The sequence below is a fragment of the Cyrtonyx montezumae genome, unplaced genomic scaffold (genome assembly GCF_038088225.1).
Source record: "Cyrtonyx montezumae isolate F1298 unplaced genomic scaffold, pur_monq_1.0 scaffold_30, whole genome shotgun sequence".
Taxonomy (NCBI): Eukaryota; Metazoa; Chordata; class Aves; order Galliformes; family Odontophoridae; genus Cyrtonyx; species Cyrtonyx montezumae.
Window position 1 is genome coordinate 1,469,483 of NW_027072035.1, and position 15,016 is coordinate 1,484,498.

The 15,016-nt window shown below is 39.2% G+C and overlaps 1 protein-coding gene across 1 annotated transcript in view; it reads left to right on the forward strand.

The window, feature by feature from the left end:
- GLDC (glycine decarboxylase) overlaps positions 1-15,016 on the forward strand; it is a 37,714-nt gene that overhangs the window by 20,867 nt on the left and 1,831 nt on the right. Inside the window, exons 10-23 of the mRNA XM_065744168.1 lie at positions 153-292; positions 997-1,077; positions 1,615-1,712; positions 2,252-2,336; positions 2,925-2,966; positions 3,876-4,018; positions 4,178-4,253; positions 7,999-8,124; positions 8,993-9,142; positions 9,586-9,698; positions 10,331-10,472; positions 11,483-11,594; positions 12,854-12,949; positions 14,276-14,448. Of these exons, the coding sequence (XP_065600240.1) occupies positions 153-292; positions 997-1,077; positions 1,615-1,712; positions 2,252-2,336; positions 2,925-2,966; positions 3,876-4,018; positions 4,178-4,253; positions 7,999-8,124; positions 8,993-9,142; positions 9,586-9,698; positions 10,331-10,472; positions 11,483-11,594; positions 12,854-12,949; positions 14,276-14,448 (1,577 nt within the window). The remainder of the gene's footprint in view (positions 1-152; positions 293-996; positions 1,078-1,614; positions 1,713-2,251; positions 2,337-2,924; positions 2,967-3,875; positions 4,019-4,177; positions 4,254-7,998; positions 8,125-8,992; positions 9,143-9,585; positions 9,699-10,330; positions 10,473-11,482; positions 11,595-12,853; positions 12,950-14,275; positions 14,449-15,016) is intronic.

Sequence of the window (15,016 nt, forward strand, 5' to 3'; positions counted from 1 at the left end):
GTGCACAGAGATGTTTCACTATAAAGCTGATGATTTCACTGCTCTGCGTGCAAGGAGAATGTCTCTATTGTGTAACAGTATTTACTTACAAGTCTGTTGTAGTGTTGCAAGCAGTAGAGCAGCTAATAGTATTAACTTACTGTGTTTTATAGGTCTCAAGCGAGCTGGTCATAAGCTGCATCATGATCTGTTCTTCGATACCTTGACGGTCACATGTGGGTGCTCAGTCAAAGAGGTTTTGGACAGGGCAGCTCTTAGGAAGATAAATGTTCGGGTTTACAATGATGGAAGAGTAAGCAATTCTAAGCCTTTAAGAAATTTTATAGCATGACTTTTTTTTTTGCATTGTTTCTGCTCATAATATGTTAAACGGAGGAAAATAATTAAAGGTTTCTTTTAATTTGGTCAGATATATCAGTCAGCTATAAAGACAATACAAAGAATGTACCAAAATTCCAGAAACATGTACTGCATTTCCAGTTTATGCTTATGTTAAAAGGTTTTCTAATAATTTCATTTTAAATATACCACCAAGGGCTGCATAGAGAGACTCTAAACTGTGAAATATGACCTGCAAATGTCAGGTCCTTTGTCACTATTTAAAGACAGATTAAAACATAACCCCCATTTTAATAGGCACTAAGGACTTAGAGAAATGTTGCTTTTTAAAATGAAACTGGGGTGGGAGTGGTCTAGCAAAATGGGAGATTTTCCAGTTCATTTAGAAATGTTAGAAATGAAGTCACAAATTTTGTGGCTTGTGATCTATTCAGCTTGGATGGCTTAGAAGGGAAAAGGTAGGAATCAGAAAATTATAAGTTAATAATTTCTATTTATCTGATTCATTGAGCAATGTGACATGTGCATATTGTTGGATATGGAGATGTTTTGTTTGTTTTGTCTTGTGTGTCTGGAATATCTTTTTCTTGGCCGGGCCAAAAACAGTATACCTCTGGAAATGACAGCTCTGAGTAATGAGTGTTGCTTTTCCCGTAGCTTGGAGTATCACTTGATGAAACTGTAAATGAAAAGGACCTTGATGACATATTATGGATTTTTGGTTGTGAGTCTTCAGCTGTAAGTGAACAACAGATCATGTGTTAAATTAATCTGAATGTTTCAGAAATATAGTGAAAAACAAAACTGTGTTTTCACATAGTGCTTATCTTTATGGTATCTGTTAAATGCTGACAATTTTAGATCCTGTCTTACAGCAAGAGACAGAATAAAACAAAAACAATGCATTTAACTGATTACAATGCTTAGTTCTTTTGGATGGTCTAGACACTGTATGTTAACCTGTTACTTGCTTTGTGGAGGCGAGGCCATGGAGGTCAGTTGTCTCTTTTCCATGGCATTCTTTTTTAGCATGTTGCTGCGAACTGGCAGCAGTACTTCCAAGATGAGAGGAATGCTGAGACTTCTGTGCCAGTTTTACTATAATATTGTTGATATGCTAGATAAAATCAGTGCATATTCTAATAAAGTGTTTTTACCTGTAGAACTGACTAAGGTTTGTGGTATGCTGCTGATATAAGCTAGTTCTCATAGGAAGGCATAGTGAAAAAGTGATTTGTTTGTAAATCTTTGACTTTGTGTTTCCATGTGTCAAAGGAATTAGTTGCTGAGGGAATGGGCGAGGAAACCAAGGGGATCCTTAACACCCCATTTAAGAGAGCTTCCAAATTCTTGACGCACCAGGTTTTCAACAGGTTTGTGAAATTGCTTTAAATATGATTTTTTAAATGCAAACTGATTGTATCGTCTTTCAAAAGTTGTACTGGGAGGTCAATAGTTTTGCACCTGTAGTTACAGTTACTTGTTGCTCTGAAGTAATCTATTTAGTGGCATTTTTAGACGACTCATAACTTTAAATAAGTGAAGCAGTACTTACGGTCACTGTATGTTTCCATTAGTCTGCTACATTGTACAAGCTATTATTTGAGACCTAATATTGACAGACTTTCTTCAACTCCTATAGTTGACACTTAATGATAGCATTTTTCAGCTACTGATAATAGCTGGTTTTTATCCACATTGCTCCTAGGAAGCATAAACAAATGATTTGAAATAAGTATATCATAAAAATTAAAGGGGTGGGCTACTCTTACACCTACATAGTCTTATTTTTTATTACTTTTCAAAAATTATTATTATTATTTTTAAATGACATTTCCTGTGTTTGAGTACAGATCAGCCTGGTGATAGAGCTTGTCTTACTTGCCTTAACACCATATTTTGTGTCTTCCAGCTATCACTCCGAGACAAATATTGTGCGGTACATGAAGAGATTAGAAAACAAAGATATTTCTCTAGTTCACAGCATGATTCCTCTGGTGGGTATTTACCAACAAGAGAAAAAATATATACATCTATACATGGATCATTCTGAAAGTAATGCCTCCTATATGTTTCAAAGGAAACTACAACAAGTACAAAGAACACAATAACACTGATTTGCAGCTATGAAATACTAGTTTACAGTGTAGGCACCATCATTAGCTATTCACTTATGCCAGTGATGAACAAGGGCCTGCAATCTGTGCTTGTAAAAATCTCTGCCAGTGGAGCTGACACCCTCTTGCTGTTGCCACTGCTGAAACACACCACCCACCACCTCATGTCCACTGTCACCAGAAATGTCCAGCAAGCAACAATGAATGTCAGTGGGTGTAATCTTTTCTACCTGAGAAAGTCAGTGACACACCTATGCTTCATCTGCACTTCCATGTCAGATGCTGTTCTGTCAAAGTGCCTCTCTGCTGCCATCTGTCATACAGCAACAGCGTGTAACAGGATGTTGGTGGGAAGGTTCAGCCTCGACTGCCATACCTCTGACATCGTGAGCCAACATAGTAAATAGGAGACAGTACTTTCAGAGCAGCTGTCTTAATATATACTAACAAATAGTTTTCTGTTTTTAGGGGTCCTGTACAATGAAGCTTAATAGTTCAGCTGAACTTACGGTAAGTTGCACTAATAATGTCTTGCCTGCAACCCACATTATGCAGCCAGTGTCAGTGTAGACACATTAGAAGTACTGAGTGGCACTGGTCGGTCTCTCCATATGAGAGGGCAGTTTCAGAATAAGGTAATGGGATTGACTCTGTCTTTTACTCTGAAAAAAACTTCAAGAAGTTCAGAAGGAGTGCAGCAGAAGCAGGAGAGTGGCTTTGAAGGCTTCATTTGGGAAAAAAAAGTTTATGTGTTTGTAACATATATAATATATACATATATTTGGAATTAGGTGTTACCTTCCTGTTCCCTCACGTGGTGTTGCTATACCTAACTTCTGGCTGTTTCACAGATTTTACGGTAAAACCTGCTCCTTGCTTTTTGACAATTTGCTGCTGAGAGGAGGAGCTGGAGTCTCCGTCTATCCTTATTTCTTTATAGCTGATATCAGCTTAGCCAGCACTGAGTCCTGAATGCTCTTTGATTTTTTGCTCTCTCTCCTTGTTGCTACTTGCTTGCTGGGTTTCTTTTGTCCCCTTTCTCTCAGTCATTTCACTATCTTGTCCCTTGCTTTCTTTTTGTCTTTTATATTAAAATGGAAATCAATAAAATTTTATGAAACAGATTGTTAGACAGTATTCCTTGAGTCCTTTCATTTTGCACTGTGATCTCACAGCTGCACATAAGTGTGAATGACCAAAAAGAAGAAACTAAAGATTTTAAATGTCTTCTAAATGTAAAAAAAAATGTTTTTTAAAATCATCCTTCAGAGGTTGGAAACTTGCGTTGACACACAATAAATATTTGGTCTTTATTGGAGCAAAGGGCAACTTGTCTCCTTCAGAGAGTTTAACAACAAAACAGAGTTGTCTTCAGAATGTTTTGTTACAACACTTAAGGATTTTGTTTGTTTGTTTAAGCCTATTTCATGGAAAGAATTCACCAACATCCACCCTTTCGTCCCCTTGGATCAAGCTCAGGGTTATCAGCAGCTTTTCAAGGATTTAGAGAAGGACCTGTGCGAGATTACTGGTTATGACAAAATCTCCTTCCAACCGAACAGGTAGGAAATTGTTTTCTAACCTGTTACTCCTTCACATGGACTCCAGAAAGCTTATTTGTAAGGAAAATGTGCAAGACAAAAATGATGGGAAGTTTCTGTGGAGTGGTAGTCCATTCTGGTTTGTGTTCTTTTGTAACAGCTTTTGTGTTCCTCTTGCAGTGGAGCCCAAGGAGAGTACACAGGTTTGGCTGCAATCAAAGCTTATTTAAACGCAAAGGGAGAACGTCATAGAAGTGTAAGTGTCAGCTCTTGTCTTTGGAGGAACAGGGTGGGAAGTGGAGACAAGAGAGTTGGTTTGGAAGCTAAGGCTTACCCAAAACAGGAGAAACTAGGTTCTAGTCCTTGTCTGTGACAAGCCTTTTGTTATTCACTGCTTTCCTCACAGACCGCGTGTTACTGTTTTAAGAGTATTACTTCACTATATAACCAGTGGGAGTGAGGAAAAGTTTTATCAGATGGTCTGTATCTGCACTGAGTCTGTCTGGGATGAGGCTAGTTTTGTTCACAGCAGGCTGTGTGATGCTGTGCTCTGGATATGTAGCTGGTAAAGCACTGATGATAACACCAGCATTTTCCGTACTGCACACAGAGTGTTGAGGCTTCTCTTTCCCACTCTGCCCTGCACCTCCTCCTAAAGTGAGTAGGCTGGGTGAACAAGAAGCTGGGAGGCAACACAGCCAGAATTGACAATGAGGGTGTTCCATGTCATATGATGTCATACTCAGCAAAAACAAAACAAAACAAAAAACCCTCAGGAAAAGGAGGATGAAAGGGGCAAATTCATAGTTATGGAATTTATTTTCCCAAGCAACCGTTAAGAATGCTGACACCCTGCTTTCCAGGAGGTGGCTAAACATGTGCCTGCTGATTGGAAGTAGTGAAAGAATTCCACTTCTTGGTTTGGTTGTGCACACAGCTTTTGTTTTCCCTATTTAAATTATCATTATTTCAGTCCATGATTCTTCTCACCTTACCTCTATTTTCTCCTTGTCCCACGGGAGAGGGGAGTGAGTGAGCAGCTGTGTGGGTGTTTGACTGTTGGCCAGGCCAACCCACCACTGTCCTTTTTGGTGTCCAACGTGGAGCTAAGGTAATTACAGTTTTGATCTGAGCATGCCAATCTGTTTATTGGAAGGCTCCCTTTGCTAGTCACAGAGCTTGTCGCTTTATTGTGTATCCAAGCCCAGAGCTTTCTAATGGCTGCTTTCAGACCTTGCAGTTTGCTATGCTGCTTATCACTTTATTTTGCTGTGACTGGGAACATTCTGATAAAAGCAATGGCCACGTGTCTGGGCTGACATATGTCCCTGGAATGACGCTGTTCCTGTTCTGTGTGAGCTACCTTGTGGAGATGAGGATTACACCTCCCTTTTCTCCTCAGCTGTTGATCTGTCCAGCTTTCTTGCATGAGCTCTTTGAGTTTTTTTGTACATCCTTACATCAGATGTTTGATTTTATTATTTAACATCATTGGCTTGTTACTGTGTGTGAAACCTGTTTTGGTGCTGGAGTAAGAGCGAAGAACTTGTTGAAGTGACAGAGAAATGTGCCCCAAGAAGGTTGAAGGGTGTCAGGGAGTGGGAAGATTTGGGCTTGTGCCTGGTGCTGCTGGCACCTCTGATAACTTGGTATTGTATGCCTGAACAGGCTTGTGTTCCCAACTCCTAGCAGCTCGTAGTACTGTTTTGTGCCTATCCAGCTGCTCTGTAACCCTGTGAGAACAACAGGGCAGGGAGGCCAAGTCTGACAGCATCTCGTTTGATACAAGAACCCAATCCCATTAATTGGAATCACTTGTATCTGGGTTTGTCCAATTCTTGACTATTTAAACTGCTTCAAATATATTTCTGTAGACTATGTGAAGATAGTCTTTCTTCTCAAGCTCCTCAAGAATGTGGATGAGTAATGGAAAACAGTTTTCAATTATCATCTTCAGTTGGTAATGCTAGAGTCAGAAGTCTTAATTTTTATTCTCTTTAGTACTACATACCTGAATCACTTCTCAGCTGTACTACTGCAGACTGATGAAAGAGTTCTTGTAAATCTGAGTGATGATATAGCTGCACTTAACCCCAAAGACAAGCCAGTTCTTCCTAATATAATACACCATGTCTAATAGATTTTTTAATTCTAACTCTGTTTTAAAGAGAAAAAACCTAGAGATTGTCTATGCAGGTATTGCTGTTGTCTGCGGCATTTATTCAACCTTCCTTTGTGGCAATGCTTTTGTTAAACTTTGTAATCACGTTGTTGGTCCTTATGTGACCTAAGTACCTGTAACTAACTGATGGTTCTGTTTTCTCTGTTCCTGTTTGGGAGGCTACTATTTATGCAATGCAAAGGAAGACTTATATAGACATTTGAAAGTTAAAGCAGTAGTGAAAAAGGGAAGATTATATGGCAGGGCTTGTTGCTGGTAGGCAGCCTGATCTCTGTTCTAGACACATGGAGAGGCAGCAGAAGGAAGACTGAAGTAAGGTTGAAGTCACTGCTATGAGACATCACTACTACTACGATGTTTAATACGTGACCCTATAGCAGCACTACTTTTTATGAATTGGTGTCTGTCCTTGTAAATATTAAGATCAGATCTGTTTCATTTCAGACCCGTTTATTTCTGTATATTTGCCATATTATAGAAAGTAGAGGTGTTCTCACTGGCTTCTTCTGCAAGACATACATAGCATGTGCTAAGAGATTTGCTGTTTTTTTTAATTATTATTATTATTTGTTTGTTTGTTTTCTATTATTTTGTTTGCTTTTTGTTGTTGTTTTTTGTTTTGTTTTGTTTTCAATTTAGGAATGTAAACTGAAGCAGCTGATCAAGCTTCTTAGGTCAGCCTCATTTGAATCTGGTGCCCTCTTCTGGAAAAAAGATCAACAACCTTATATTTAGTTACAGCTCACACCATCTGTTTGCTTTGTAGTCTAATCAATAAGTTCTGAACAGCAGGACTGGGTAGCAATCTAAACTCACTTAACATTACCACTTAAAATTACCATGGATGTATCACAGTAGATACGTCACCACTGGAGCCAGGATCTTTGTATTTCTTTCAACACAGCTACACAGTGAAAAACTGATATTTAACTGCAAAAAAGAATGAATATCCATGTGCCGAGATTGAGTGCTTAGTAGCTTGAGATAGCTTTCAAAGTCATTTTTCTTAGCATCTCCATGGAGCATGAGGTAGAGGTCACAATGCAGTTCTTCATAAAATAATTCAAACAAACAAACATAAAACCCAACCAATAACCTTTGCTGATAGTTACTTAATACAACTAATTTTGAGTAACTTGATAAACTTTGTTAAATTAATCCTTTCAAGAGAATTGTAATGGAGAAATATTTTAATATATCCACTTAATAGAAGTGAAAATCTTCTTAAAAAAAAAAAAAAAGTGTATGTATTGACTTTAGAAAGGATGGGGTTCCTGTTAGGTGTCTGGGAACTCGAGGTCTGCATTTTCCTTATTGTCACTCATAACAGTCAATATTTATATAAATATAAAAGTTCTTCCTTTTGTCTCTTTTTTTTTTTTTAATGAACTGCGTAGAAGCTGTAAGTAAAGAGGCTGCCTGACACTTTTTAGCTATAATCAAAAACTTGCAAAAGAATAGAGAAGGAAGCAATTAAGTCATTTGGGATTTAGTAGAAGATTGTATTAGGTGGTTTTTCTTTTCATGTCTCCATACTTGGCACCAGAATATTAAAAATAATAATAATAACAGTCGTAAATAAGATTTGTGGAGCACAGGATACTTTGTTTTCCTAATGGGTATTTTGATGCTACCGTGAGCTTTCTTCAAAGAAAACTAAGTTGCAACTTCCGATTCAGGTAGTGGTTTACTGGTAAACATTTGCTTTGTCTCCCTTTTAAAAGCTGTGGTAATGAGTAGATGCTGAGTGTAGACCGTAATACTTAAAGGAATTCTATAACTTGCTGTACTTTAGAACCTGCTTCTTTTTCCTTCCAAGGTTTGCCTTATTCCTAGATCTGCTCATGGTACAAATCCAGCAAGTGCACAAATGGCAGGAATGAAGATTCAGCCAATTGAAGTGGATAAAAATGGGAGCATTGATATCTCCCATTTAAAAGCAATGGTGAGTATTTAATCAGCTTTAATGTTCAAGGCAGGAACACTCCTTCTCCTCAACAGGTAATAGTTTTGGCAGCTGAATCAGAGAATTGTTTGAGAGAAAATAGGGCAGAAAATAGTGAATATGTGCTTGAAAAGAATAAATATTTCTTTCAGTTTTCTTATTCAGACACAAGCCACATGACTTGTGAGATTTCCTTTAATTTGAAGATCTTTTGTGCAGGAGTGGCTGATCAAGTCTTTCCACACAGTAGGCTCTTTTATAGCAAAACTTTTTCATCTATGTTTAGTATTTGAAATGAAAGGAGTGTGTTTGTGAAGCTGAAACATTTCAGATCGCTATGTAGCATTCACTTAGTTAAATTCAGGAGCACCTCTGCTGGGGAGAGTGTTGCTAGGCAACTTTTTTTCACTTTTTTGAGTAGATGTGCTGCAGGTGAATCATGGGAATCCAATGGATTAGCAGGGCACATTTCTAAAAATACTTAGAAGAAGAAGAGAAAAGAAAAGCTTTTTATGGTAGTAAGAAATCTGTGCTGCTGAAAGCCTGTGTCTGTGGATGACATTACTTTGAAGAGTGTTTTACCTGGTTTGTTCAAAGGTCACGGAAGTGTCTGTTTTATGTCTTGTATCATGCTTCTGCAATTTAAAATTCTGATCTATTAAGAAAACACTCTTTCTGCACTGGTGTTGGTGAACGTAAGAGACACTATTTTTTGCTGACTGTAAGTGACTTAGGCTACCAGCTGATAGTCTCGCTTCTCATGTGTAAAACACCTGATGATATTAGCTAAGTACCTTTATAAAGGTCTTGTCTTCAAGAAGATTTATGAGCCTCACTGACCTTTTCCTCTATCCCTCCCTGCCTCCAGGTGGACAAACACAAAGAGAACTTGGCAGCCATCATGATCACATACCCTTCCACCAATGGTGTGTTCGAAGAGGAGATTGGAGATGTGTGCGATCTGATTCACAAACATGGAGGCCAAGTTTACCTTGATGGAGCAAATATGAATGCTCAGGTATGTGATCTCCTGGGCAGATATAGTACAATTGAGCCTGTAGTTTCATTGGAAAAAAAGTAGTATGGCAGTACGGTTGGTTCAGACTGTAACATCATTACAAGATGGTGCAGGGCTCAGGGGAGGTGGTGAGGATTCCTAGAATAGTAATAAGAGTTAGTTGCTGGTGTCTCTTTTGTTTGCTGTGAAATGTTATAAGATCTATGAATTGTTCAGTGACAGTGGCTTAGCCTGCCTCATCTTTATCAAAGGCATTCTTTAATTATGAATGATAATTCCTAAAGAAAAACTCACAGCATTTGCATCAATACTTGTTTGTGATGCATCATGTTAAAGGAAAACGGGAAAATGTGTAACATCTCTTACAGTGTAATTTTCTTGGGGGTAGTAACAGGTCTTTCAATGCCAGGGGGTCAGTTCACATGTAAGTATTCACTTTACAGGTGGGCCTATGTCGTCCTGGAGATTATGGCTCTGATGTCTCTCACTTAAACCTTCACAAAACCTTTTGCATTCCTCATGGAGGAGGAGGACCTGGAATGGGACCAATTGGAGTGTATGTCTTAATTGTCTTTTTTAAGGAAAATAAATCCAGAAAACAAACAGAATTCCTTACTGAATCTCAATTGGCAGTTCTGTTAAGTACAGAGCCATTCATGTGAGAAGTATATTGCTGTTTGTAAACTTTAGTCCTTCTTCCAGATAATCATGTGCAGATTCATTGAATGATGAGTCTCACATGTACTTGCAAGCCCTGATTGCATGCTGCTCCTTAGTATGTATGGCAGACCCTGCCCAGTAGTCTGGATTTTGTGTAAATACAGAGATAATTTGTGGGCTTTGAGAACTTACGTTGTATACAGTCCACTGAAATAGTGGATGAAAATCTTAAATCTATCCTACAGACTGATTTTACTTTTAAAAATATATATCTTATTCCTTTAAAAAATCATTTTATTTGGATAGCTGCACAAGTATCTTGTGATGGTCTGTAAAATGAGTGCCATCCTCCATTGCCACCAGTTAGACTCCTACATTTTCTGCTGAAGAAGACATAGACCAGACTCCTAGTGGACTCTGTTTAGAAGGAAGATGAAGAGTACTGCTGAAGATGTACTGCTGAAAATGTTCAGGAATGGTAACACAGCAACATGTATTTAAGTTCTAAAGTCAGTGTTTTTGTTCTAGGAAGAAACATTTGGCACCGTACTTGCCTACCCATCCTGTCATCAAAATTCAGACGGATAAGGATGCTTGTCCTTTGGGTACTGTCAGTGCTGCACCTTGGGGTTCCAGTGCCATATTGCCCATTTCCTGGGTGTATATCAAGGTGTGTAGACTTTTTTTAAAGAGTATCAGCTGAAGGTCTGTTTCTGTTTCAACAAGTCTGAGTACTGCTATCACTGGAATCACATAGACAGCTGAGCTGCATGTGCTGTTTGCCCAGGCTGCCATGCACTCATGGTGCACCCACATTTAAATCTTTTGAATCTCCTTGTTTTCAAGTAGAAATGCCTATTGCCATCTGTTACAAATATTAATATGGCAGGATGGCAGTAGTGTTGTATTTGTACAGTCTGCTTCATTCTTCTGAATCTTATCAGTAATAATTCTTGAGGCAAGTGGACTTGTGGACAGTGCACACAAGCAGGCTGCAACAAGCTTGCCCCTATGCTTCACTGACATTACATTTTTGTTTAAAAAGCCAGTTGGAAACTACTTTTTATCTCAGCTGTCCCATCTAAAGAGAGTACTGCGGGGGCTGCTTTGGCATTTGCCCTGCCAGTTTAACTCAAAGAAAGTCAAACACTAATTCCAGCCCTTCCCTCTAGCAGTGCCTTACCAGAGAAATAAGCACACATCGGTATTCAGCTGGCTCTGATGTTTGTTAATGCACAGTATCATCTGTGATGTGACACCAGAGTGTGGTCTGTTCACACAGCACAAGCTGCTTTTCAGGCAGCGCTGTGAGTGCCCTTTGCCTGAAGATGCAGGGAATGTCAGCATCACAGGCAGATAGAAGTCCCTTGATGCAATTCACCAGTTTTGCTCTCCTCATTTCAAAGCTGCTCAATTTGTGGAGTTGAGTGGGTCACTTGTTTACTTTCCACGCATTCTCTTAGGCAGTGAGCATTCTAACAAGCGATGTGTTTATCAGTTTCACTCAAGCAGTACCTTGTGCATTCCTGTGAGTCCAGTGGGTATACTTGCAATGGCAGTGTGCTGCCGTAGATGAGCCAGATGCATTCTCACACTATCTGTCATGTTTGTCAGAACGAGCATTCTTAACTTGCTTGAGAATGTATTTAGATCTGTTTCTTCATGTTATTCTTCTTTCAGACAATGGGAGCAAAAGGTCTTAAACATGCTTCTGAGATTGCTATATTAAATGCAAACTACATGGCAAAGAGGCTAGAGAAGCACTACAAAATCCTCTTCAGAGGAGTAAGAGGCAAGTAGTGGGCAATTTGATTTCTTCTACAAAGCTCTTTTCAAAATGTTTTCCATAATAGTTGGCTTGCAGAATATCTTCTATCCAGTGCTGTGTGGCAGCTGAATCTCAGTATTCTCCAGGTGCCATACACAAGGAGAGGAATAGTCCACTACAGCTTCTGTGGAGATACCACAGTGGAATGGAGATACCTGTTGGCAGAAGTAAAAATGTCTTTTTTTGTAGGTAGATGATATGTTTACAGAAGATGGAATAAACCTTGGAAAATCAAACTGTTTTCCTTTAAGTCTAATAGTAAATTAATGACACAGTAGAAAAAGAGGAAGCAACAATGTCAGGCCTCCAAACCTCCCCTAACCTCTTTAAATCCCTTATATCAGTGTGAAAATTCAAATTTTGGACTTAAATTTTCCCTTGCACACAATCCTCAGAGAAAAAATCCTCATTTCTTTTCCTTGTTCTGTTGTACAAGGAGGGTGAGAAAGTCCTTGACAGTGAGAAACACTTCAGCTACATTCCAGTTCCCAGGTACAGCTCTCCTGTCCTGCAAGAGTAGGGATTAAGAGAGGAAATCATTACTTGTCTGTTACAGTAAACCATCATAGCTATCATAAAATGCAGTTTGGCTTGTTAAAGCCAGTTAGCACCAGAGAAAACTTGAGTACAGTATGTATGCACTTAAAATTATGTTTATTGAATTTAAGAGTACACATTGACTAAACCTGCAGGTTGCATTTTAGGAGAACACATAATTTTCTCACAGAAGTAAATAAAATTTTCTAATTTTGAAGGAATCACTAAAGAAATAAGAGTTCCTCAGAATTGTGTGTTTAGGTAACTTCAGTCTTCAGCTTCTCTACAATAACAGGTTTGAACTTCTCTCTGATGTAACATAAAATCAATTCTCTTGTACATGGCTAATTTGAAAAAGCCTTTGACCCAAATGATGTTAAGCTACAGACAAATCCATTCATTTTTCACAGTGCTTGCAGATGATATGAGCTACCCTGGCTGTCCTCTCCTATAGATCTTGGAAAATGAGGTCTCTTAAAATCATGTGGGACGTGGAAGACCAGTATTCAAGTACTGGTTTGTGTAGCCCTTATTTGATCATTTCTCTGGATAGAGATTTTGACAATGCAGAAATTTTTTAATTTGCCTTTTTGTACATTCTACCCCAAACCAGTGAGGATAAACTGGTCAGTAGATTGCATTATTCTCTCAACTAGGAAACACAGTGCACATTGTTTTCTTTACAGGTTATGTAGCCCATGAATTCATTTTGGATACAAGACCTTTCAAAAAAACAGCCAACATTGAAGCTGTGGATCTTGCTAAGCGACTTCAGGATTATGGTTAGTCAAGTATCTTTTAAATAGCAGCTTGAGTGAGAAATTCACAATTTTTTTCTCAAGGGTTCCTGAAACATTCTAGTCTTGTGCTTATGGATGATGAATCTGCCTTGATCATCTCATATTTTTTCTACATGCTCAGTAAGAGCTTAGAGAGGCACATAGGAAATAAAGATGAGGTGATCGGTGGTAACCAGCATGGTTTACTGAAGGGCAAGTTATGCCTGACGGACTTGGTGGCCTTTTATGGAGTTACAGTGTCAGTAGATAAAGGAAGAGCAGCTGATGTCATTTACCTAGACTTGTGCAGAGTGTTTGACACTGTCCTGTATGACATTCTGGTCACCAAATTAAAGAAAAATGGATTTGATGGATGGGCCATTCACTGGATAAGGAATTGGGTGGATGGTCACACTAAAGAGTTGTGGTCAACAGCTCAGGGTTCGAGTGGAGATCAGTGACAAGTGGCATTCCTCAGGCGTCATTGTCGGGACCAGTGTTATTTAGCATACTTGTAGCTGACATGGACAGTGGCATCAAGTGTGTTCTCAGCAAGTTTGCAGATGACACCAAGCTGAGTAGTGCAGTTGATGTGCTAGAGGGAAGGGATGCTATCCAGAGGGACATGAACAGGCTTCAGAGGTGGGCCCATGAAGTGTAAGTTCAGAGACTGGAGCACCTCCGCTACAAGGACAGGCTGAGAGAGCTGGGCTCTTTGGCCTTGAGAAGGCTCCAAAGAGACTTCATAGCGGCCTTCCACTAGCTGAAGGGGTTCTACAGGAAAGCTGGGAAGGGACTTCTTAAAAGGGCAGGTAGGGACAGGATGAGAGAAAATGGGTAGATTTGGACTAGATACTAGGAAGAAATTCTTTACTGTGAGGGTGGTGAGACACTGGAACAGGTTGCCCAGTGAGGTTGTGAATGCCCCCTCCCTGAAAGCATTCAAGGCCAGGCTGGATGGGGCTTTGAGCAACCTGGTCTAGAGGGAGGTGTCCCTGTCTATAGCAGGGGATTGGAACTAGTGGTCTTAAAGGTCCCTTCCGACCCAAACCATTCTGGTTCTGTAGAAGTAACATGTACTGGACTAAAAACTAACAGTAAAAAGTGCAGATGTTAAGATCATTTCATTATCAGTGTAAAACTTGAAACCCTTTTGTAAATGACACAGTGAAATTTAGTTTTTCTAAATCAGAAGATGGATACTTGAAAAGTCTGTATGTACTCCACTAATCCATGTGTTCACACCTGTAAAAATTATAGAAAGGGCTGAATTTGTGAATCCAATGCTAGCTGGTGCTCATGTGAATCAGTGACTGATACTGTTTTCAGGTTTTCATGCTCCAACCATGTCCTGGCCAGTGGCAGGGACTCTCATGATTGAACCAACAGAATCTGAAGACAAGGCAGAGCTGGACAGGTTTTGTGATGCAATGATCAATATACGGCAGGAAATTGCTGAAATAGAGGAGGGCAGGATGGACCCCCAGGTTAATCCTCTGAAGGTAAGATGACAAGTAAAGCAAGTTACCAGCTCCAGCTTAACTCTTTTGACTTACTTGAGTCCATTTGAGCCCATTTCCTAGTCTTTCGGTACTCCAAAAAATAGCTGTGTGCAGCAGTGAAGTAGCACAGGGTGGAACATTAATTTCTTGAAATTCTTTAGAAACCTTGAAGTTCTCAAAACCAGGGATTCTGACTTTTTCAAATAAAAGCTCAAATTTTGCAGACACAGTAGAAAAAGTTACTGAAGGAAGCATGTGAACTCAAATTTTGGGGACCATCTTAAATTAGAGAAGGAGTTGTGCTTATTTAAGAAAGGAAGTGAGATGACCTTAAAACTAGCAATAAAATGAAGACCAGATGAATTACTTAAGCAGCGATGGCCCAATACTGCTGCAGGCTCAAGTTTTGGTTAACTGTTGTGAGGCTGCACTGAATCTTTAAGTACTGAGGGAATGTATTGGAAAGCTGGAAGCACACTGGCTTCTTGGATTATATCATTAGGCAAAATGAAATGAATCTAGATACTGGCTTGCTTCTTGTTTCAGATCCACTCCTTTTTAATTTTTT